The sequence below is a fragment of the Podarcis liolepis genome, assembly GCF_965112155.1.
Source record: "Podarcis liolepis genome assembly, chromosome: 12".
Classification (NCBI taxonomy): Eukaryota; Metazoa; Chordata; class Lepidosauria; order Squamata; family Lacertidae; genus Podarcis; species Podarcis liolepis.
Genome location: NC_139563.1, coordinates 15323263 through 15346086, shown reverse-complemented (window position 1 = coordinate 15346086; position 22824 = coordinate 15323263). Strand labels below are relative to the sequence as shown.

General features: G+C 44.1%; 1 protein-coding gene across 5 annotated transcripts in view; it reads left to right on the top strand.

The window, feature by feature from the left end:
- The window catches only part of ADARB2 (adenosine deaminase RNA specific B2 (inactive)), a 367014-nt gene that overhangs the window by 304551 nt on the left and 39639 nt on the right, over positions 1–22824 (top strand). For all 5 annotated transcript variants that reach the window (XM_083466812.1, XM_083466815.1, XM_083466814.1 and 2 more), the window contains 2 exons: positions 8994–9162; positions 18881–19032. In XM_083466812.1, the coding sequence (XP_083322938.1) occupies positions 8994–9162; positions 18881–19032 (321 nt within the window). The remainder of the gene's footprint in view (positions 1–8993; positions 9163–18880; positions 19033–22824) is intronic.

Below are 22824 nucleotides of genomic sequence, written 5' to 3'. Positions count from 1 at the left end.
GTGCATCAATTAGTGCAGTTATACATATTTGATTATTTTAATCTCTCCCGTGGAGCCATTCTCTGCTTGCAAACATTTAATCAGTTCTGTTGCCACTCTGATTTATGCCCCGTTCTGTCAACATCGGATTCGTGGCGATCCTGAGCAAGAGAATTCTAATTAGGGATGACATAAGGTGCCTATTCTTGCGTGAACAGGGATGTAAAATGTGGTGCACTGCTATTTTTGAACTCCCCACTGATGTGAAGAGAGCTGATCCAACATAAGAGCAAATTTGCCTGAGAGAGAGAGTCATTTTCTCCCTATCAGCCCACTCTCTGTGAGGTTCATTAGGATCTCTAGGCCTCAGGATCAGGCCTTGTCTTAGGCTCTGCTTCCAGGGCAAGAAGCCCCTCAGGGAATCCCCACATTGCTTTTTTGTTGTTGTTTTTATTTGTACTTTTCAAGTTTATACATTTCATTTGTTCTATAATCAATTTAACATTTCAAAGTTTGACTTCCTTCCCCCTCTTTCTGCAGTCCCTTATTTTTTAATATCCTCCGCGTATTCAAATTCATTTAATTATCTACTTGAAATATATACTCTTATGAAACTGCAGGTTATTCCAATAATCTTGCCAAAGCTTTTATCTGTTTGCAATTTATCTGTAAATATTCAACAAACCATTTCCATTCTTTTATAAAAGTTTTTTATCTAGGTTTCTTATTCTTCCAGTAAGTTTTGCCATTTCTGCATATTCCAGAAGTTTTTGTATCCATTCTTCCTTTGCTGGGACTTCTGCTTCTTTCCACTTTGGGGCAAGTAGGATTCTTGCTGCTGTAGTAGCATACATGAATAAATTTTTTGGTAGTTCTGTCCCTATAATTCCCAAAGGAAAAGCTTCTGGGTTGTTTTTTTTTACAAAAGATATTTTGAACATCCTTTTCAATTCCCCCACGCTGCTGCCTCCATGCCATCCTGGCAATTCCACTCTCCACTCACACTTCCTGCCCTTGCCGCTACCCTGCATGGATGGCACAAGCCATAACCAGCACTGGCATACTCCAGGAAGCAGCTGAGCTGCCGGTGCCTACCTCTTCCTGTCACCTGCTCAACTCCTCCCCAGGATGCAGCTGGAGGGAGAAGAGGGAGGGCTGGCTATCAAACTTCACAGAGATCTTCCATCTGCAAGTTTTTTTCTGCACACACCGCCCAAAGCAGCAGGCCTTTCTCTCTTTTTTCATATCCTCAGCAGAGGATATGCGGTTGCTATGGAAAAGCCTATCACGAAAGAAAGCCTGGAATGCCTGGTGGAATGTCACCTAATGCAAAATAGTGACTTTCTTAAGATGGATGTTGATTTAGTGGAATCTAGGGTGGCAACTGCAATTTTAAAAGACAGGTTCCTGGAGTTCTGGGCAGATGAGTTGGTGGCAATGTAAAATGCCGACAGAAGTGGGATGTGATGGTTTGGGTTCACTTCAAAGAGAGTGCCACGGAAATAAGCATAATGGACATGGGTGGCACTGTGGGTTAAACCACAGAGCCTAGGACTTGCCGATCAGAAGGTTGGCGGTTCGAATCCCTGTGACAGGGTGAGTTCCCGTTGCTCGGTCCCTACTCCTGCCAACCTAGCAGTTCAAAAGCACATCAAAGTGCAAGTAGATAAATAGGTACTGCTCCGGCGGGAAGGTAAACAGCGTTTCTATGTGCTGCTCTGGTTTGCCAGAAGTGGCTTAGTCAAGCTGGACACATGATCCAGAAGCTGTACACCGGCTCCCTCGGCCACTAAAGCGAGATGAGCACCGCAACCCCAGAGTTGGCCACGACTGGACCTAAAAGGGTAATGGCATTATGAACGGGTTTCATAGTGGTTGGGGCGGTGGGGCCTTAGACTGCCATTCTAAGCATGCTGATGTAGAAAGTGATGTTTGCCAATAACATGAACTGGGAGAGGTCCGTTTTCTCCTGCATACCCCAATAGAACATCCCTTTCTCTTTTTTCAATATCCTTGGCAGAGGATGGTCTAATGAACACCATAAAGTCACTATGGGAAAGGACGGCACAGATATAGCCTGGAATGAGACTACCTTGGCTTTGAGAAAAGTTCAGTTGAGCTCTATTCCAGAAACAATAAAATGAATAAAATAATCAAGAGTGGGGCTGGAAGTTCAGCATGATTAGAAAACACACACACACACGTTTGATTGATTTGTTAAATAGAAAACAAACAAAAAAGAACAGCAAATTATTGCCTACCAGCTAGATATGAACCAGCACTGAAAATTACATGAAATTGTACCTCATGAATAATTCACAAGGATGACTTTAATCTATCATTATTTCCAGCTCTCTCTTTTTACCGAACAACTTGTTCACGTCAGTCATCACCATTAGAGGAAGGGGGAAATGAGGGGAAACAGATCTGTCTTCCCCAACCTGATGCCCTGCAGATGTTTTGGTAACTACAGCTCACGTCAGCCCCCATGCTAGCCATCTTCATATGGTAGCCATCTTCAAATATCTAAAGGGCTGTCACATGGAGACACAAATAGGATTGGGTGGCTAACTTAATTCTGCCATTTCAGATTTCTGTCAATTTGTCCCAAAGCCTCATCCCTTCCAGAGAAGAAACTGGGAGTTCTCTTACCCACCCTAGCAGAAAGGTCCAACAAAAATATTTGGTTTAATGAAGGTGTACTGTACAGTAGTTCGTTGCATACATACATTTATTTATATATTTTTCCCGGGGCACATGAGCTTCCTTGTTTCATGGATCTCTCAATCAGGCAGAACAAGCAGGTAGCAAAATTTCATCTTTCAGAGAGAGAGCAAATTAGGTTACATGGGACTGATAACATTTGCATTGCTGATAATGGGTTATTTACAAGGCTGAAATCATTTGCATTGCTGATAAGAGTCTATTTGCAAAGCTGTGTTACAAGTAACGGAAAACATTTGCAATTTACAAAACTATTCGCTAGCGTATTAGAGACCGATTAGGGTTTTAAGGAAGGGTTCAGTTGAGGCCAAATGCCTAAAGAAAAAGGAACTTAACCCTCAAAGTGATTTTCAGCTTCAGCAGATCTTAGGATTGCTTTAACAACCAGTTGTCATCGTATGGGAAATGGTTCCTTGAAAGCTGGGGCTTGGAGCCCAGCCTGATTAGCCACTCCACATATTTGAGACCATAACTGCCACCCAAAACAATAAGGGGAAAGTCCATAACTGACCGTTACCAAGAACATACTTTTTATGCATCCTACTTTCAGTATTCCAGTTATCTGTGGTCCCCCATATGTTTAGCTCCCATCAGCCCTAGCCAGCCAGCATGACCAATGGGATGATGGGAGTTGTAGTCCAACAACATATAGAGAGCCACAGGTGAGCCACTCCTGAGTTTTAAAATCCCAGATAGCAGTGCTGGCAAAGACGCTGGTGTCTTAGAAGCTGGGGTTTTGCTTCCAGTTGTATATCTAAGTTATCAGGAATCTAAACGGTCCCGGTAAGACCTTGCCTCTTTTAGTTTATTTATCTTCTGGAAGGTCCCCTCTTACTTCTCCGTCCCCGTTCCCCCCCCCCCCCCGCAATTTAACTTGACCCCAGAGTGGGAAGGTAGATTGGGATCTACTGATAGATCTGTCAAAGGCCTGGAAACGATGCCTTATGAGGAGCGGCTAAGGGAGCTGGGCATGTTTAGCCTGGAGAAGAGGAGGTTAAGGGGTGATATGATAGCCATGTTCAAATATATAAAAGGATGTCATATAGAGGAGGGAGAAAGGTTGTTTTCTGCTGCTCCAGAGAAGCGGACACGGAGCAATGGATCCAAACTACAAGAAAGAAGATTCCACCTAAACATTAGGAAGAACTTCCTGACAGTAAGAGCTGTTCGACAGTGGAATTTGCTGCCAAGGAGTGTGGTGGAGTCTCCTCCTTTGGAGGTCTTTAAGCAGAGGCTTGACAACCATATGTCAGGAGTGCTCTGATGGTGTTTCCTGCCTGGCAGGGGGTTGGACTTGATGGCCCTTGTGGTCTCTTCCAACTCTATGATTCTATGATTCTATGATAGATCTCTGGGTGATTTGCCGTAGATCCAGTGCTTTTTTTCTAAAAACAAATGTTTAGAGGTACTATCATTTTCCTACACATCTTGAAATACTGCCCCTCAATGAGGCCAAACGTAGATTCACAAAATGTTTAGAGGTATGCGTACCCCTGCGTAAACCCCCCCCCAAAAAAGTACTGAGTAGATCACCAAGATTTCTGACTCCCAGTCGTTTAACCACCATGGCCACAACAAAACAGCCTCCTTCTAAATCTTCACCTTCTAAATTAAGTGGCTGAGATGAAGAAATCTTGAGGGGGAAACCAGGAGGGGATTTTCATGAGACAGGAAACTCACTTCTGGTACTGAAAACAAATTTCTGGACTGAGCATGAGCTAGAGCGTGGGTAGGCAAACTGAGGCCCGGGGGCCGTATCCAGCCCAATCGCCTTCTAAATCCGGCCCAGGAATCAGCGTGTTTTTACATGAGTAGAATGTGTCCTTTTATTTAAAATGCATCTCTGGGTTATTTGTGGGGCATAGGAATTCGTTCATATATTTTTTTTTTTCAAAATATAGTCCAGCCTCCCCACAAGGTCTGAGGGACAGTGGACCGGCCCCCTGCTGAAAAAGGTTGCTGACCCCTGAGCTAGAGGAACTCTGTTCCTCAACTGTATTTTGCTCGCTCCCAGACATTAATTTGCACCTGGCACTCCAGTGTCAGTGATATGTCATGGTTTGGCTTAGCATTACATGCAAACTGGGTTTTTATGTCCCTTCTCCCCACTTTAAATTACCCCTTCACCAGCACATGGCTGACAAAGCAACTCTTCCTCCTTATTCTCCCCTATTACCTTGCTTCATTTCCTTTTCAAATTGAAAACTATTATAAGGGTTTAGCCCAATATTAAAACCCTCCATTTATAAATTGTTCACCCTTTATATCTAATTTCATCCAGTCTTTCCCCACTCCCCCCCATCATCCCCAGAAGGTGTAAGGCTTTATTTCATGCAGTGATTTGAAGGGGAAAGAAATATATTCAGAAGACTTTGTCAGACAGATGTATCAGGTGTCAAGGTTATAACAAAGGATGAAGTTCAGTTCTCCCGATTTATTTTAAATTGTGTGATTCTAGGGTCAGTGAGTCTTATAATAAGGCTTTGCAAAAATTGGGTTAAAGCAGGATAAAAACAGTAAACTGCAAGTGTGTGTGCATGTGTGTTATGATTAATTCTTTTTAATGGTTATTTAATTACTTAGAGTGACTGTAGCATTCTTCATTTGGTCGGCCAGGGGAAAAAGCAAAAAAAACAATTGTTATTACACTAAAAATCAACTCTGAATGTTTCTGCTATTTACAAATCAACAGTTTGGATCATGTTGGATCATGCGTCTTGGATCATGCGTCTTTCCAGATTATTGTTTTTTTACCTATACATGTGAAACATTTTAAGTGTATACCAATAACTGCCATGGGCACATGTAGCAAGCAGATGATTCTATCAGGGACCTGGGATTGAGAGTAGCCACAGACCTCTACCACACGTAGATACAGAAGCAATCATATATGAGTGATGCACTACCAAAAATAAACTCTTACGTGGTTAACATTGCCCAGATTCCTTCACACCCAGAGCCTACAAATCTACCTGAAACCCTGGTTTCAGATTCTGATTATGAGGATAATGGATTTTATCTAATGGATTACAAAAAGTATGCAGAGGAGGGTGACCAAAATGATCAAGGGTCTGGAAACCAAGCCTTATGAGGAGTGGTTGAGGGAGTTGGGCAAGAGGAGATGGAGAGGAGATACTCGTAATCTGGTGAACCGGGTTCGCTTCCCCGCTCCTCCACATGCAGCTGCTGGGTGACCTTGGGCCAGTCACACTTCTCTGAAGCCTCTCAGCCTCACTCACCTCACAGAGTGTTCGTTGTGGGGGAGGAAGGGAAAAGGAGATTGTTAGCTTCTTTGAGACTCCTTAAGGAGAGTGAGAGACAGGAAATCAAGTCCAAACTCCTCTTCTCCTTCTTCAAATATCTCAAGGGCAGTCACGTGGAAGAGAGAGCAAGCTTGTTTCCTCCTGCTCTGGAGGGTAGGACCAGAACCAGTGGATTCAAGTTACAAGAATTGAGATTCTGACTAAATTGGCAATAAGAACTGTTCAGTGGAACAGACTCTCTTGGAAAGTGGTGGACTCTCCTTCCTTGGAGGTTTTTAAGCAGAGGTTGGATGGTCATCTGCCATGGATGTTTATTTGAGATTCCTGCATTGCAGAGGGTCGGACTAGATGACTCTCAAAGTCCCTTCCAACGCTACAATTCTACGATTCTACGGATCAATAAAAATGGTAGCAGAGGGATCGAGTTATAAGAGTTGGTGAGGTCTTGGAGGCATGAGCCCCATGATGAGGAACACGGGAGGGTAAAAGAAAAACTGTAAAATGCTGCAAACCATCTGAAAAAGCAAGACATAAATCTAATGAATAAATATGGCAATATGCTTCATATTGGGACAGACACATAAAGTGTGACGTTCTTAGTGCCTGCCCTGCAACCGTGGAATTCCTTTTATTCGGAGAATGCTACAGCCTGATCCTCTTTTAAGATCATCTTGGCCTGAGCTAGTTTTTGGAGGTCACCACTACAGTCTGTTACTTGGAATGTTTTAGCTGTTTAGTTAATGTTTCTCATAGCTTGATTTATAACTGACGGCTGAACTCGCTCCCCCCACCCCTGCAGTGTTGAAACCTACCTGGAGCCTTAAGGAATCAGAACTAGCTAGGTTTCCAAATAAATAAAAGAAAGGATAATGTTTTACGCTAGGAGGAAGAATGCTTTTATCTCTCTACAGATGGAAACACTAGTTTCCTTGCAGATGTGCTTCTGAATTTATGTCCTATTGCTACGAGCATTTTCCGTTATGCACGATTCCTTCAAAAGTATGCTGACGATGAGCTGTTGTTAATCACTGCCGTCACTCATTAATGCCTTGGTTCGTAGTCTAATGGCCCGTGGTTTCAGTGCAGATATGAAAGGTGGCGTCAGGCCCCACATTATATATAATGAGCCAATAACCATCTGGGTTGCCAAGACTCAGTAGAGGACAGGATAAATTTCCTCCACTGGTCCTTTCCCTTTCTCCAGATCACTCATATATTTACTGTTGTAACATACCCTCCAACATTTATCCGATGAAAATAGGGATGTCCTGTTCCATAATAATATTTATAATAATTTTATTATTTGCACCCCGCCAATCTGACTGGATTGCTTCAAACACTCAAGGTGGATTCCAGCACACATAAAAAAACATAATAAAACATTAAACATTTAAAAAACCTTCCTTATACAGTCGTACCTCGTTTCGCGGCCAGAATCCGTTCTGGAGCCACAGACGCTAGCTGAAAAGAATGCAGGGCAAAGCGCTGCAGCTGTGCACGAGCGTGGAGCTTTGCACTTCTGCACATGCGCAAGTGGCAAACCCAAAAGAAACACATTTCAGTACTTCCAGGTTTGCCGCAGATGTTTGCTGGAATGGATGCTAGACAAGGCAGACGTTCACGAAGGTATTACTGTACAGGTCTGCCTTCAGATGTCTTCTAAAGGTTGAATAGTTGCTTATCTCCTTGGTTTGTAGGCCTCATAACTCCATAAGGGTAAAGGTAAAGGGACCCCTGACCATTAGGTCCAGTCGTGACCGACTCTGGGGTTGCGGCGCTCATCTCGCTTTATTGGCCGAGGGAGCCGGCGTACAGCTTCCAGGTCATGTGGCCAGCATGACTAAGCCGCTTCTGGCGAACCAGAGCAGCACATGGAAACGCCGTTTACCTTCCCGCCGGAGCAGTACCTATTTATCTACTTGCACTTTGAGGTGCTTTCGTTAGCAGGAGCTGGGACCGAGCAACGGGAGGTCACCCCGTCGCGGGGATTTGAACTGCCGACCTTCTGATCAGCAAGTCCTAGGCTCTGTGGTTTAACCCACAGTGCCACCCACATCCCTTACTCATAACTCCATACCCCCCAATAATTCTCAGGTGAAAATAGGGATGCCCTACCATGCCCTCCAACTTTTCTCCAATGAAAATAGGGATTGCCTAAGGAAAAGCAGGGCATTCTGGGATCAAATCAGAAAATGGGACGGCTTCTGTAAATCCGGAACTGTCCGTGGAAAACAGGGACACTTGGAGGTTCAGATGTAACCTGCCTAAGGTCTTAGGACAAAGGCCAGGAATTGAAGTTATTTAAAATAACCAAACAAACAACGGAGCTTATTAAAGGGCAAGTAAACTGAGTGTAGAAGGGTAGAGGTTGAGAGCAGGGGGAGATCCAGCTGAAGATTTTATTCTGCATGCACCTCTATCTGGGCAAACAACTAACACTTCAATAGCAGCTGGTGGAAGACAAAACAGAGACCTGGCCGAAAAGGAAGGCCTGTGTTTTCTGTACAACTTCTAAAGAAGAGCAGCTCTAAAACTCCCTTACTTTTTATTTAGTGCTTCCAGTGGCACAGAAATGAAAGCTCACATTACAAGGGATGTATGTTGCCATTAGAAAAAACAAAAACCACCCTAAACCCAGCAGGCTACTATTTATCAGTACTGCAAGAGAGTCTTTTATTACCTCCTTACAGGGATGTACACCTCTTGCGATGTAGTTATTGATTTCAACAAGTAAACTTCCTGGCTGGCTTTTATCTAGGAATTAGCAGTCCGGACTGAAATGGGATCCCACATTATTCCAGTAGTGTCGTGATGCGAGATGGCTGCATATTCCAGGAGCCGTGTAATCACCCTATTAGAGCTGTCTCCACTGCCACATGAAAGCGTGGTCTTTAAGTACTCGAGCAATTATGAGTGTTAACGCTGCCAGGCGATTCTAAAAAAGACCGCCGGTGTGGTGTGGCGCAGTGTGGGGTTTTGTGTGTGTGTGGTGGTTTTTTGTTATTTATTTATTTTGCCTCCCTACAGGTTTGGATGTCCGGCAGGCTCAGGTTATTGTGCTGACATCGGGTACCAAGTGCATAAATGGCGAATACCTTAACGACCAAGGGCTCGTGGTCAATGACTGCCACGCAGAGATTGTGGCGCGGAGGGCCTTCCTTCACTTCCTTTACTCGCAGCTGGAGCTTCACCTGAGGTAAAACTGCGCTTGGGTAGTTCAGTTTCGGTTTGGTATTTGTATTCTGCTTCTCCAGCAAGAGCGTCGAGCTTAAAGAAGCTCGCAATAAATCAGTAACACTGGAGATTGGTGAACATTTCTCTCTCAAAATAATAATAATAATAATAATAATAATAATATCATCCCCCCCAAAAAGCATAAAATAGGCAAAACCCAACAAACGCAGTAAATAATAAACAGAGTTCAATGCAATCTCACAGCAATTCAAATACCGTATTTTTTGCTCTATAAGGCTCACTTTTTCCCTCCTAAAAAGTAAGGGGAAATGTGTGTGCACCTTATGGAGCGAATGCAGGCTGCGCAGTGTTGCTGTTCTGGCTTCTGGGATTCAGAATATTTTTTTCTTGTTTTCCTCCTCCAAAAACTAGGTGCGTCTTATGGTCTGGTGCGTCTTATAGAGCAAAAACTACGGTAGTGTGCAAGAAATGACAACCATCTGATATTTATGCAGAGAACAAAATAGAATGAAAAAATTAGTATATGTTTGCCCGCCAAGTGAATAAAGGCTGGAGGAGCTAAAACCAGGAAAGGAAATGTATTCTATACATATATGTATCAGGCACTGCCAATGTGGCATGATGTCATGAACTGGCAGGACTATGGGGAGGAGGAAGAGGAAGAAAAGGATCCCAGTGAGGGGTGTAGCTGAGACTGGGACACACCAGGGCAAGGTGGAGATGGGGAAGGAGAGGTTGACGTAGGAAGTACTCAGAGGGTGACAGAGGATGTTGAGGGGATGGGGGTCAGTGCACAGGAACCAGAGCAGCAAGACCCATCTCCAGAGCCAGAGGGTGTCTCTACAAACACGGTGGACTCTGAGGCATAGGGAGCAGTGAGAGTGGCGCTCCAGTAGGCTGAGGCAAGCAAGGGCCCACAGCCCAGCTCCCTAGCTGGCCAGGTGGGGCTGGCTAGCTCTGGGAAGAGGCTTGGAGCAGATGAGAGTCACCTGCTTCATCAAGTCCAGATGTTGCAATCAGCACGCAAAGTACAAAAGGTCAGCAGAGCTGAGTTTGCTCAACTGCCCATGTTGATGGACTTCAGCTTTGATGCTCCAGTATCTCTGCGGGGCTGTGCTCCAGTTTGGACTTTGGACACGTGGACTGACCCTGGACTGGGGGCTTGACCTACTGACTTGCCGCCAGGCAGGCCAGGGGTTTAGGACATGTAGTAGTAGTGATGGCTGCAGTGCACTTCTTGGTACCTCCTCGACAGCGCCTCCTGATTCTGTGAGGTGCTGTTGGTCTCCTCCCACTTCTAAGGAAGAAATGGTGGGGCTTCCCTCTGGGGTCTCCTGGCTTCTGCACCTGCCAGGTGTGATTCAGAATGGGGCCCTTTCCCCCACCCAGTGGCGGCCTTTGATTCCCACTTCAACCATTTCCAATATGATCTTTATTCCCCTTCTGTTCCAACTGTAGATCTTCACTCCCATCTTCCTCCCTGGTGGTGGTGGGCATTTTGTGGCTCGCCTCAGGTGCCAAAAGATATTGGGCCAGCGTCGTATGTATATGTTTGCAGGTTGTTGACATGTAGCCAAATAACTCTACACAGGGAGTCGGATTTAGTCGAGAGACACTTTATGCCAGCCTATTTTCTTCCAGCAGCTATTAGATTTTAATCACAAAGCCGTGTTTCACGAAGCACTCTTGGTTGTTTTTGATGAATGCTTTAAACACAGGCCTGATAATAGCAGTAAATGGCCAGCGAATGAAAGACTAGCCGTCTTCTCATTACGGGCATTTTCCTCCTTTGCGGCTGCTGAGTCATCCTGGGGAAGGTTATTTACGATGAACACGCTCTCTTGTATACTGTTGATCATTAATACGTTTGTTGGGTCTTAAAAGAGCTGCCCGTTGGTGCGTGAAGCAGACAGTCACCCTGGAATCCAAACAGGATACCGTAGGGCTCCCTCTGTCTGACAATAAACGTCACAGGGCTGGAAACAAAGGGAGAATTAGCTTTTCCTAGACGTCGCTCGGTCACGAATGCCTTTCCCTCTGTAGTTTGGCCCTTCAGCCGGTTTGGCTCACCCTGAATCTAAGGGCCAAACTATGTGATATTAAATGCTTGAATGCAGCTAGTTATGTACATTGGTTATTTATATCACAGTCACGGGAAAACCTCTGGGCAAGAGGTAGATAACTTCTTTCAGCCTGAGGGCCACACTCCCTTGTGAGGAAGCTTCCCGGTGAGCCAAAAGTTCAAATTAATCCCTGGGTTTTGTGAAAGCAGCTCTTCACTCTGCAAACGGGGAGGAGTCCATGTTGGGCTGTACCTGTAAATACAGTGGTACCTCTGGTTACGTACTTAATTCGTTCCGGAGGTCAGTTCTTAACCTGAAACTGTTCTTAACCTGAGGTACCACTTTAGCTAATGGGGCCTCCTGCTGCCGCCGGACGATTTCTGTTCTCATCCTGAAGCAAAGTTCTTAACCCGAGGCACTATTTCTGGGTTAGCGGAGTCTGTAACCTGAAGCGTATGTAACCTGAAGTGTATGTAACCCGAGGTATCACTGTATGTGAAAAATTCAGTAATTGTGGTGGTTTTCTTTTTTGCATCTCTGTTCCATCTGGGCGTTGATGAAATGTGGCGTGTCAGTAACAGAGCAAGTGGTCATAACTTGAAAGAAAGAGAGTAAAAGCAAGAACCAGAAAGAGATCGGCCGTAACTGACACTGTCTCTTATAGTCTCTGCATTTTATTTCATTTTTTCATTTTTGGGTGTACATTAAATTATTATTGTTTTCTCTGCTTAGCAGTCCCTGTGCTTGCTTTGTGTTAAGAATGGCATCCTAGTCCCTGAAGACAGAAGTGCAATCACTGTATCTTAAGCTCCGTATTGATCTATCTCCACAGCACATTCGGTTACGTTATTATGTTATTTGGATCGATGATACATTCCTTTTGTGTAGCGAATTCTCAGAGCAACACAAAACCCTGTTCACAACAACTTCTACAGATGGCTCTCTCTCACACACACTCGATTTAACCAGGAGCCGATGCCTCTGCTCTATTGAACTACACACACACACACACACAAATACACAAATACACACAAATGCTGCCTACCCCTAGTACCTTCTGAGTTGAAATGACTGCAAAGCTAAGTTCCCTTCCTTTCCACAACACGGTAATCCTTTTTATGCCTTGTTCACACATGATGTTGATCAGGTCTTTGGGCTCAAAAATAGTGGGGCATGTTTCAGAGTAAAGTTGAGCAGAATTTCTACTCATAGTGAAAGGATGGCAAAAGTGCCTCAAGGCTGTCCCTCCCCTTCCTCTTGCCCACATCCTTCTCATTTCTCTTCAGGCAGTATTTTCAAAATAAGCACAATTAATTTATGGAACTCACTGCCGCAAGACAGAGCGACTTGTGGCCCCAAGCATTCGTGGTTTTCAGATAAATATATGGAGACCACCTTCAGATTCAGAGGCAAATTGAGTATACCACTGCTTTCATACATATCTAAGGAAACATACCTATATTAATTTATGTAAATATTATGCAAATATGTGCTCACTTTTGGTGACACGTTTCCTCTTTTTGAGCAATGTATAAGTGACCATTCTAAAGACTAGGCATGAAAATGGGGGAGGCATCTGTCTTTTCTCATGAAGCAGGGCGGCCTTATTTTAACAACAATTTATTATTTATATGCCACCCATCTGACTGAGTCTCCCCAGCCACTCTGGGCAGCTTCCAACAAATTAAAACATTAAGCAGAGTAAAACATCAAACATTAAAAACTTCCCTAAACAGGGCTGCCTTCAGATGTCTTCTAAAAGTCAGATAGTTGTTTATTTCTTTGACATCTGATGGGTGGGTGTTCCACAGGGCAGGCACCACTACCGAGAAGGCCCTCTGCTTGGTTCCCTGTAACCTTATTTCTCGCAGTGAGGGAACTGCCAGAAGGCCCTCAGAGCTGAATTTTGGTGTCTGGGCTGAACGACAGGAGTGGAGACACTCCTTCAAGTATACAGGGCTGAAGGATGTTGACAAAATGAAACACAGCAATGAACACTAGGCCATCTCTGCCCACTGACATGTGGTAACATGTTCAGGGGTTCTGAGTGGTTTTGCCCAAGACTTTAGCATCAGTTGACAAAGCAAGGTTTTCTTTATTTTCACCTTTCAGGAGTAAACAGTGGGTGGGAGGAAATACTACAAGAAGGAAGCTGTGCCATCGCTCCGTTTTATCCAGGAAGATAAGTAACTATACTCCTACAGAACTGAGTCCTTAAAAACTTACCTCTCCATCCCTGCTGTTAAATACCACCAGGTTATCTCAATAGCACAGCTTAGCCTAATAATACAAGGCAATGTGTGACACTTTCCTGGTCCCCCTCAGTTCCCAGTTGATTCTGCTTTGCCATTCCATCCAAATGAGGAAGGGGGGAGGATTTTTGCTTTAAAGCTCCTGAGTGGCAGGATTTTTCAGGTACTCGATTGTTCTGGGGTTTTTGTGGCAGGGTGATAATGCAATTAAAGTGGTTGGGAGATTTCACAGAAGGTGGCAGGCAAATGAGAGAGCTGCAGGCGTCCACCCTCTCCTCAGGAGATCCTAGTGGCTCAGCGTTCCTGTCAAGCAGGGTAATGTGCCTGTAAATTTCACTCGACAGAAAACGCATCGTAGCATCAAAAACCGACAAAACAAGCAAAGCATGGAAGAGTGACAGCCAAACAGTTTTAACAGCAGGCAGGCTGTGGAGGAGGTAGAGGCTCGGGCTGGAAGGCAGGCTAGTCGAAAGCAAACACAAGGCGCTGGTGAGGGTTTTTGACTGTGCTTGTGGAAGAGAGAGAGAGAGAGAGAGAGAGAGAGAGAGAGAGAGAGAGATGCATTCAGAGTTAGAAGGAAAAGAGCAACCAGCCTGGGGAAAAAGAGAATGTGGGTGAAATCTACCAGTGTGAGGAAAAACCTCCCAGACCAGGCATAGGCAAACTCAGCCCTCCAGATGTTTTGGAACTACAACTCCCATCATCCCTAGCTAACAGGATCAGTGGTCAGGGATGATGGGAGTTGTAGTCCCAAAACATCTGGAGGGCCGAGTTTGGGGATGCCTGTCCTAGACAGACAGGCAAAATTCCTGTTAATCAGACCTATGAACCTGAAGTCCACTTCTCATGCTAGAGAGTATCCCTACACCTGCTGGAAAATAAATGTGCACCACAAGGTAGATCTGCACCAGATATTTAAAGCTTGTCCTATGAACTTTTGAAGCGTGCGTCTTTTCACAAAGAATCCTGGGAGCTGTGGTTGGTTAAGGGTACTGGAAATCATAGCTCTACGAGGAGGGAAACTACAGCTCCCAGCAATCTTTGGGGGGAAGGATTGTGCTTTGAATGTATGTTGGGTGTGCTATAAACTTGTGAAAGGTGGGCTGAGTCTTTATTTTGCTTTGAATAGGTGTGTTAGGGTCTCAACCCATGTACAAGGAGAAATAGATTTACCATCTATTCCTGCATAATCATTTGGTCTTTAAAAATAAATAAAAAGAGAGAGTGTAGAAAGTAAGAAAGGTTTCCAGGGGCGGGGTGGAATTACCATACAGTGGTACCTCGTGTTACAAACACTTCAGGTTATACACTCCGCTAACCCGGAAGTAGTACCTCAGGTTAAGAACTTTACTTCAGGATGAGAACAGAAATCACATGGCAGCAGCGGGAGGCCCCCTTAGCTAAAGTGGTGCCTCAGGTTAAGAACAGTTTCAAGTTAAGAATAGACCTCCAGAACGAATTAAGTTCTTAACCAGAGGTACCACTGTATATAAGCATAACCATATTTACACACACATTCTTGGTGCATGCGTGTTTGTGCTTTTCAACTTGAGGAGCTGGGAATACTGCACCAAGGGTATTTCCAGAGAAGTCCAGAGTCAGTGCATAGCATCCTTCAGCAGTTACTAAGGCCCAGTGGTTTGCCAACGGCGGCTGCAGCTTCTCCTCCTCCTTGCCCACTCTCCAGCAGCCGCTATGAGCTGCCCAAGGAAGGAGGCCAGTGGCGGCGGCCATCGAGATGCAATGGGATGCTCCCTTGCTGCCACAACTGTTGCTCTGGAAAAGCTCCAGCTCATCCTCCTCCCTGAGCTCAGCAGCATCACTGGCAGGGGAAACAGGGACATTCCTGGATCAAATCAGAACCTGGGATGTATTTCGTAATTCTGGGACTGTCCCTAGAAAATTGGGACACTTGGATTGTATGTGACTTGAGCTGGCCAAGGCTCCTGACACAAAACGATTTGCAAAATTAGCTCATTGTATGCAAAATATGGTTGTGTGGATCTATCCTAATAATAATAATAACTTTTATTTATACCCCGCCCTCCCCAGCTAGAGCCGGGCTCAGGGTGGCTAACACCAGTAAAATTACAGTAAAAAACATAATAGGTGGGAACCAATTTAAAATACAGGTTAAAATGCAATTTAAAATGCAGCCTTATTTTAAAAGTAGCCCATAGATCAAAACCATAAGGGGAGGGAAACATAAGGGTCAGACTGAGTCCAAACCAAAGGCCAGGCGAAACAGCTCTGTCTTGCAGGCCCTGCGGAAAGATGTCAAGTCCCGCAGGGCCCTAGTCTCTTGTGACAGAGCGTTCCACCAAGTCGGGGCTAGTACATAGCTGTCAACTTTTTCCTTTTTTTAAGGGAAATTCCCTTATTCTGAATAGGATTCCTCACAAGAAAAGAGAAAAGTTGACAGCTATGGGCCAGTACGGAAAAGGCCCTGGCCCTAGTTGAGACCAATCTAACTACCTTGCGACCTGGGACCTCCAAAATGTTGTCATTTGTGGACCTTAAGGTCCTCTGCGGGGCATACTAGGAGAGGCGGTCCCGTAGGTACACAAATCTACCCTAACTTGTAAACAAGTCTCCCAAAATTAGAAGTCTGGGAAAGAACTAGTTTGTTGGGATGTTAGTAGCCTGTGCTTCCATGGTGGCTGTAGACAAGGAGACCCCCCTCTCCCCTCCATGGCCAACATGGAAATACATGCTAGCGTTTTGTTTCTCAGTTTTCCCATCTGCTCAAAAAGTTATTCTGAAATTGGAGTGGTGATTGAGAAGTAAGCCAAAACCTTCAGCCTTTTATAAGGTGTAGGCAAAGGTGTGCTTCTTGAAAATGTTTCAGATTTATCTGTCATTCCAGAATGTTGGGCACCAAAAACCATTTATTTTTCTCTAATCCCGCTTAAATCTGTGAACAGTGATAATAACGCAATGGTTGATTTGATGGTCAGAAAATTCAGAAATTCTCTAGCTTAAAAAAAAAATAATCATCTCCTTAGCAAAAGAAGGTTGGAATAAAACCATATTGTCAAAAAGAAGTAGCAATCTTGCCATGCACACAAAAAGTGAATTAATGAAGACTAAAATCTCGACATGTGCCAACGTTGTCTTAACTGACAGCTTTAAACTTTCGACATGTTGCATTTCCATTCATACTAGCTTTCAGAGTGGGGTTAATATTGTTTCTCCAGCCTCAATCTTTGACCATAACTTAAGAAAACATAAACAGCACAATCCTGTGTATGTTTACTGCGCTGTGGGTTAAAACACAGAGCCTAGGACTTGCTGATCAGAAGGTCAGCGGTTTGAATCCCCATGACGGGGTGAGCTCCCGGTCCCTGCTCCTGTCAACCTAGCAGTTCGAAAGCACGTCAAAGTGCAAGTAGATAAATAGGTACCGCTCCGGTGGGAAGGTGAACGGCGTTTTCTGGTTCACCAGAAGCGGCTTAGTCATGCTGGCCACATGACCCGGAAGCTGTACACCAGCTCCCTCGGCCAATAAAGCGAGATGAGCGCCGCAACCCCAGAGTCAGCCACAACTGGACCTAATGGTCAGGGGTCGTTTTACCTTTACCTTTAAGGTTGCATTCTGAGGTAGAGAATAGTGTGTTTGTTTTTCTAATTGCTAGTGCTCCTTTTCCATTTTCTAATGTTCCTTTCACACTACAGTACGGAACTGTGGCTATTTGACCAATATTCCAGCATGTCACACTAAAGTTCATTCATACCAATGAACTTTGACAATATCATTGGACAATAATGATACTCCCTGGCCCTTTCCGCATAAGAGTGATTCTATTCACCCATGATTCCCTCTTGAAAACAGCAGGAAAGAACTGTATGCAAATATATTGCCTCAAATTTCACCCCTTAACTTAAGGTTACCAGATGTCCCCATTTCCCGGGGACAGTCCCTGGATTTGCAAATCAGTCCCCATACAAAATCCATTGAAGTTGAAAAGTGTCCCCGGATTCATTGAAAAGAATCTGGTAACCTTACATTAACTCCCATGGTTTATTTATTTTTCTGGAATCAAATAACACAGAAATGAGTGTTAAACATGTACCAGATTCCATTCATTTTCTGGAAGTGGCTTTTACATAATGCAAATATAATGAGGAAATGAACAGGGACATGGAATAAACTGCTGTATGAATTGATTTGATTTTAATATTTGAATTCCGCTTTTCCAGCAACAAGCATTGAGATCAAAGTGCCTCACAATAACGACAGCATTAAAAGTTAACAAACATTACAATCACTATACTATCAAAAACACAGTAGCATATACGGTAAATAAAAGCAAAACAAAACAAAAAATCCATTAAGCAATACAATTTGGAACAAGCTCATAGCAATACAAAGTAGTTGAATGAGCCTTACCACCTGCGTATAGGATTGCAGCTTTCCAGTTACAGTGGTGCCCCGCAAGACGAATGCCTTGCAAGACGGAAAACTCGCTAGACGAAAGAGTTTTCCGTTTTGGAGGTGCTTCACAAAACGAATTTCCTATGGGCTTGCTTCGCAAGACGAAAATGTCTTGCGAGTTCCTGCGGGGTTTTTTCCCTCCCCCCCCCTTTTCTAAGCTGCTAAGCCGCTTATCAGCTGATCCGATAAGCTGATAAGCCGCTAAAAGCCGCTAATAGCGCTAATCCGCTAATCCGTCAATGGGCTTGCTTCGCAAGACGAAAAAACCGCTAGACGAAGAGAATCACAGAACGGATTCTTTTCATCTTGCGAGGCACCACTGTATAAAATAATAGTTAGTGGTTCTCTTAATGATAGTATTACTCACCAAATATAAACAAAAAGAGAGAATTCATTTGCTATTCCCCATCATTTTGTTGAAAAAAGACTCTTTTTTCCCAGCAACTGTTAAGTAAAATGATCATTTTATTATTTATATGCCGCCCATCTGATTAAGTTGCCCCAGTCACTCTTGGCAGCTCCCAACAAAATATTAAAAACACAGTAAAGCACTGAATATTTAGAAACTTCACTATATAATAGTACTGGCACCAGTCACTCTCTTTTTGTTGCTGCCAAAGAGAGAGTTGAAACACACCCAGCTTTTGACTCTTCCTTCTTTGGTCCTTTTCTGGATACAGAACCAATTATTTCATTATTATTTTTTGCACTGATAAATAATGACAATATTCTGATAGCATATTTTGATTCTGATTTTATTTTATTGTACGGCTGTTTTAAATTGTTGGACCTTTAAACTCAGACACGGTGGAGATCATACAAGCATTGCCTAGAGAGATGCTGCGATACAAGGTATTATTAAGGGAAGAAAATACAACAAAGAGCCTGCGAGCTATCCCATAGGGAGAGCAGAATTAGTTCTGATTCGGAATGTAACAAATGACCTGCAACCTTTCTCTATGATCCTAGCAAACGACAAGAAGACGGCGAGCGATCAATCTTCGTGCGGTTAAAAGAGGGAGGCTACAGGCTAAAAGAGAACATTCTGTTCCATCTGTACGTGAGCACTTCGCCCTGTGGAGACGCACGACTCAACTCCCCCTATGAAATCACAACGGACTGTAAGAACTGTACTTCCCTGGTTTCATTTCAGCTTTTCTTTCCCCGCCTTTTTTTGATTCCCTTAATGTTTTCCTTCTCTGTTTCCCTGTTAAGTAGATGATGGCTGACTATGAAAACGATGCAATGGTTACACCTCTCTCAATGGGCCTGTATAGAAATAATACGGGCTCCCTCTTAATAGTGGTTAAGGAACTGGGAGCCAGCTTCAGGGACAAACTCGCTCTTTGCAAGTTCTTTGCCTTCCCTGGAATAAATTCGCGCCCTGCCATCTTAACCACCGTTAAGCAGTTAATCAGCGCCAGCATTAACCCCAGTTAACTAGACTTCACCCCTAACTAAGATCTGAAACAACAGTTCAAAGGAGCTTGCAGATCCTAAGTCAAGGGAAACCTTTCTTTAATGCTAAGTACAGTTAATTCTGGGGAACCCTTATTAACCCTTACTTACTACTTATTAACCCTTAAATGCAGTTAATTCAGCTGTTGACAAGCCTAACCAAGCCAGCTCTTGATTCCTTAACCATGGGTATCATATGTTCATTTGTTATTAATCATTGTCATGCTACTACAAAAACACTAAACTCAGCTAAAATCACAGTACTAAAGCATAGCAAGTAAAGCAGCAGCTCGTAGTCCTATATTGCCATCAGAATGCCAATATGGTCCCTCCAGATGTTGCTGGACTCTAATTCACATCAGCTGTAGCCAGCTTGGACAAATTGACACACACCCGCTTTAGTTATCTAATAACATTTGTATGACACTTTCCATACCAATCCCACTTGTTGTGTGGGATATCTGTGTATTTCTTCACATTTTAATTGAAAGGAGCAATAAAGGAGCCATCGCTGGATCTTGGCCAAAGAGGATAATCATCCACCCCCATGTAGGGAGCGGGTTACAATTGCCCATATTATCCCCATAGTTCCTGGGGCTGGGAGCAATTTTGAGTGAAGGAATGGCACTGCAACCCTGATCCAGCTCAGGTCTCCATGTGGCTGCTTTTCTACGCCTTTGAAGAAGTTGGTAAATCTGATCAAGGATCTTCCATAGAATGCGTTGTTTGGCCTTTGCACTCAACACAGAAAATATATGTCTCGTCTCTGTCATCCATGCCTTGGTAACCTCTGCCAAGCATTTTATGTGGGAATTCCTTTCAAAGGGACTCGGAAGCTTCAGTGGTACAGATGCTGTGGACCTCTCCTTGGGAATGTGGGGAGTAAGAACCTCCGTCGTGATTTCTGTTAAGCACAGTTAGCCTCTGGGAAAGCCAGCAAGGATCTGAAAGCACATGGGCAGATCTGACCAGATTTACAGCTGATGCAAAGGAATCTGGAGACAAGCAATCCGTGCTCCCTTCTCTCACCCCATCAACCTTAATGGTGGTTAATCCTAAATAGGTTTCTTCTTGTATCAGGGTCCTAAACCAACATTAAGTTCTGGTTTCTGGTTCTAGTTAAACAAGAACCCTGGTTAATGTTATTCACAGTGAATGCCAGAATGCAGAAGAAGGGTGAGCTAGACCTGGAAGAAGTTGGTGGAGGAAGCAAGCATGTGTACTCCAATAATTGGCTCTAAATCTCAGGAACACAGTCAAGATAGAATCAGCATTACCTCTGCCCTTACCAGCTGTCAAAGCTCTAGGCCACTCCTCTGCCCTCTCTAAATTTATGAGCGTTATATATGCCTATTCCCATATGCACAGCTAGTGGAATTCTGCCTGCCAAAGCCAGTAACGTGATCCCAGCATGCCCAGAGGGGACATATAGGTGTCTCTGCACTGAAGTACAGAATTGCTTTGTATTATGTTATGCAAAGTTTGTTCCAAAGTTATTTGAGCTTTAATCTGCTCCATTCTCCTCCTCCTTGTCCATTATGCCTGAAATGCCCTCTAAAACCACCTACGGCACCTTCTTTCAACTCCCTCCTCGAAACCCATCTTTTTTTCCCAGGAAGCTGCTGGCTTAGTCCTCATTCTCAGATGAATCAAAGCCAAAGTGCATTTGCTCACATTATCCCTTGTTTTGTTTTTCTTGCTTCCTCCACTCCCTCCTGTCTCGCTGTTGCTTTCCTTTTTGAGAGTTAGCTTATAAGAGGGACCTCTTTCTCCTAGTGCTTCTCTATGAGGCAGTATGTGACCTGATAGTGTATGTACATGACAACAGCAATAGTACACTTTTTAAGGTGTGTTTTTGAAACTCTTCCAATCACAAACTTTGGAAAAGATGAAGAAGTTTTTCCAAGGGGGAAACTTGATTCCTCAACTTTTTACATGAGAAAACTCAGCCAAGGTCTTCCCCTTTTTCCACCCCTTTTGCTCTCGGTTCATTTTTCTTCCATAGCCTGCATTTTTTGCTGTTCTAGACAGACCAGCAGAAAGCAGGCAAATCAAGTCTGCCCTGAGGCTGCCTCCGCTGTCTTCCCCCCCAGGCTGCTTTTTCTATCTTTTGCTAACATGTTGTCTTGCCTTGTGCCATTGACTTCCTGATAGCCCAGCTCCCGTTTTATCCCACAGTCCCGTTAGGTCTGAAACACACCATTGCATCTTCTCTGCATGTGGTCTTCTTCCTGCTTGCCTATTAACCTACAGCTGTGCTGGAGTTGTGAGGCAGACACATTTCTGTAGTGCTTCCATCGCAACAGGATCGGCATGCAGCCAGGACATCTGGGTCGTTGGGTTTGTAGGTAATCTGAGGGTGAGGCACAGAGTCAGGATTCTTCCTCCCCCAGAAGAGAGCTAGCAGGGGGCCACACTGCACAGAAACATGTCTCTCAAGGAAGCACACAAATAGACATGTCTGCCACAGGCTCTCTGGCATAAACAGTAGGGCTGCCCGCCTGTTGAATCAATACATTTATCAATTAAAGTTTTAGCTGGTCATTTGACATTAACCTCCGTTAATTTTGATTCAAAATAAGTTTGCTAGCAACAAAGCCCCTCAGCAAAGGTATCTTTTTTGGACTATTGAAAAAACATACAAGGTTACTTGTAATTTGATAAGGCTCATTGTTCATTCCATGTTACAGTACCATTTCAGAATAAAAATAGATAAGGAGGAAAGTCTTTCCAGGTATGTATGCTAAAGGTAAATGGGACACGGGCAGCGCTGTGGTCTAAACCACTGAGCCTCTTGGGCTTACCAATCAGAAGGTCGGTGGTTCAAATTACTGCAATGGGGTGAGCTCCATTGCTCTGTCCCAGCTCCTGCCAACCTAGCAGTCCAAAAGCACACCAGTGCAAGTAGATAAATAGGTACTGCTGTGGCAGGAAGGTAAACGGCATTTCTGTGCACTCTGGTTTCCGTCAGTGTCCCATTGCGCCAGTAGCGGTTTAGTCATGCTGGCCCAGAAAGCTGTCTATGGACAAATGCCAGCTCCCTCAGCCTGAAAGCGAGATGAACACCACAACCCCATAGTCACCTTTGACTGGATGTAACCATCCAAGAGTCCTTTACCTTTTTTTACCTTTTACCTTATGTATGCTAAAATGCTTTAAATCACTGCCCCAAACCCTTTATTTAAATGTGTCAGAATGATGAAAAAGTTTGTAGTTTAATATAGGGAAGCTGAAACCTAAGTTTCCAAGCTGGTCACACAGAGGTTACTCATCTTATGTGCATCAGTGTGGGTAGGTGGATGGGGGGGGGGAGCAGGGTGAAGAGATACCAGCCAAAGCACAGAAAACCCAAAGTATCCTATGTGTGACCAGCCCATGAGTTTCCCACTGTGGGCATCTTGCTACAGTGAACGCATGGCATACTATGGAATGTATAGCCATACTCCCTTTGAGCG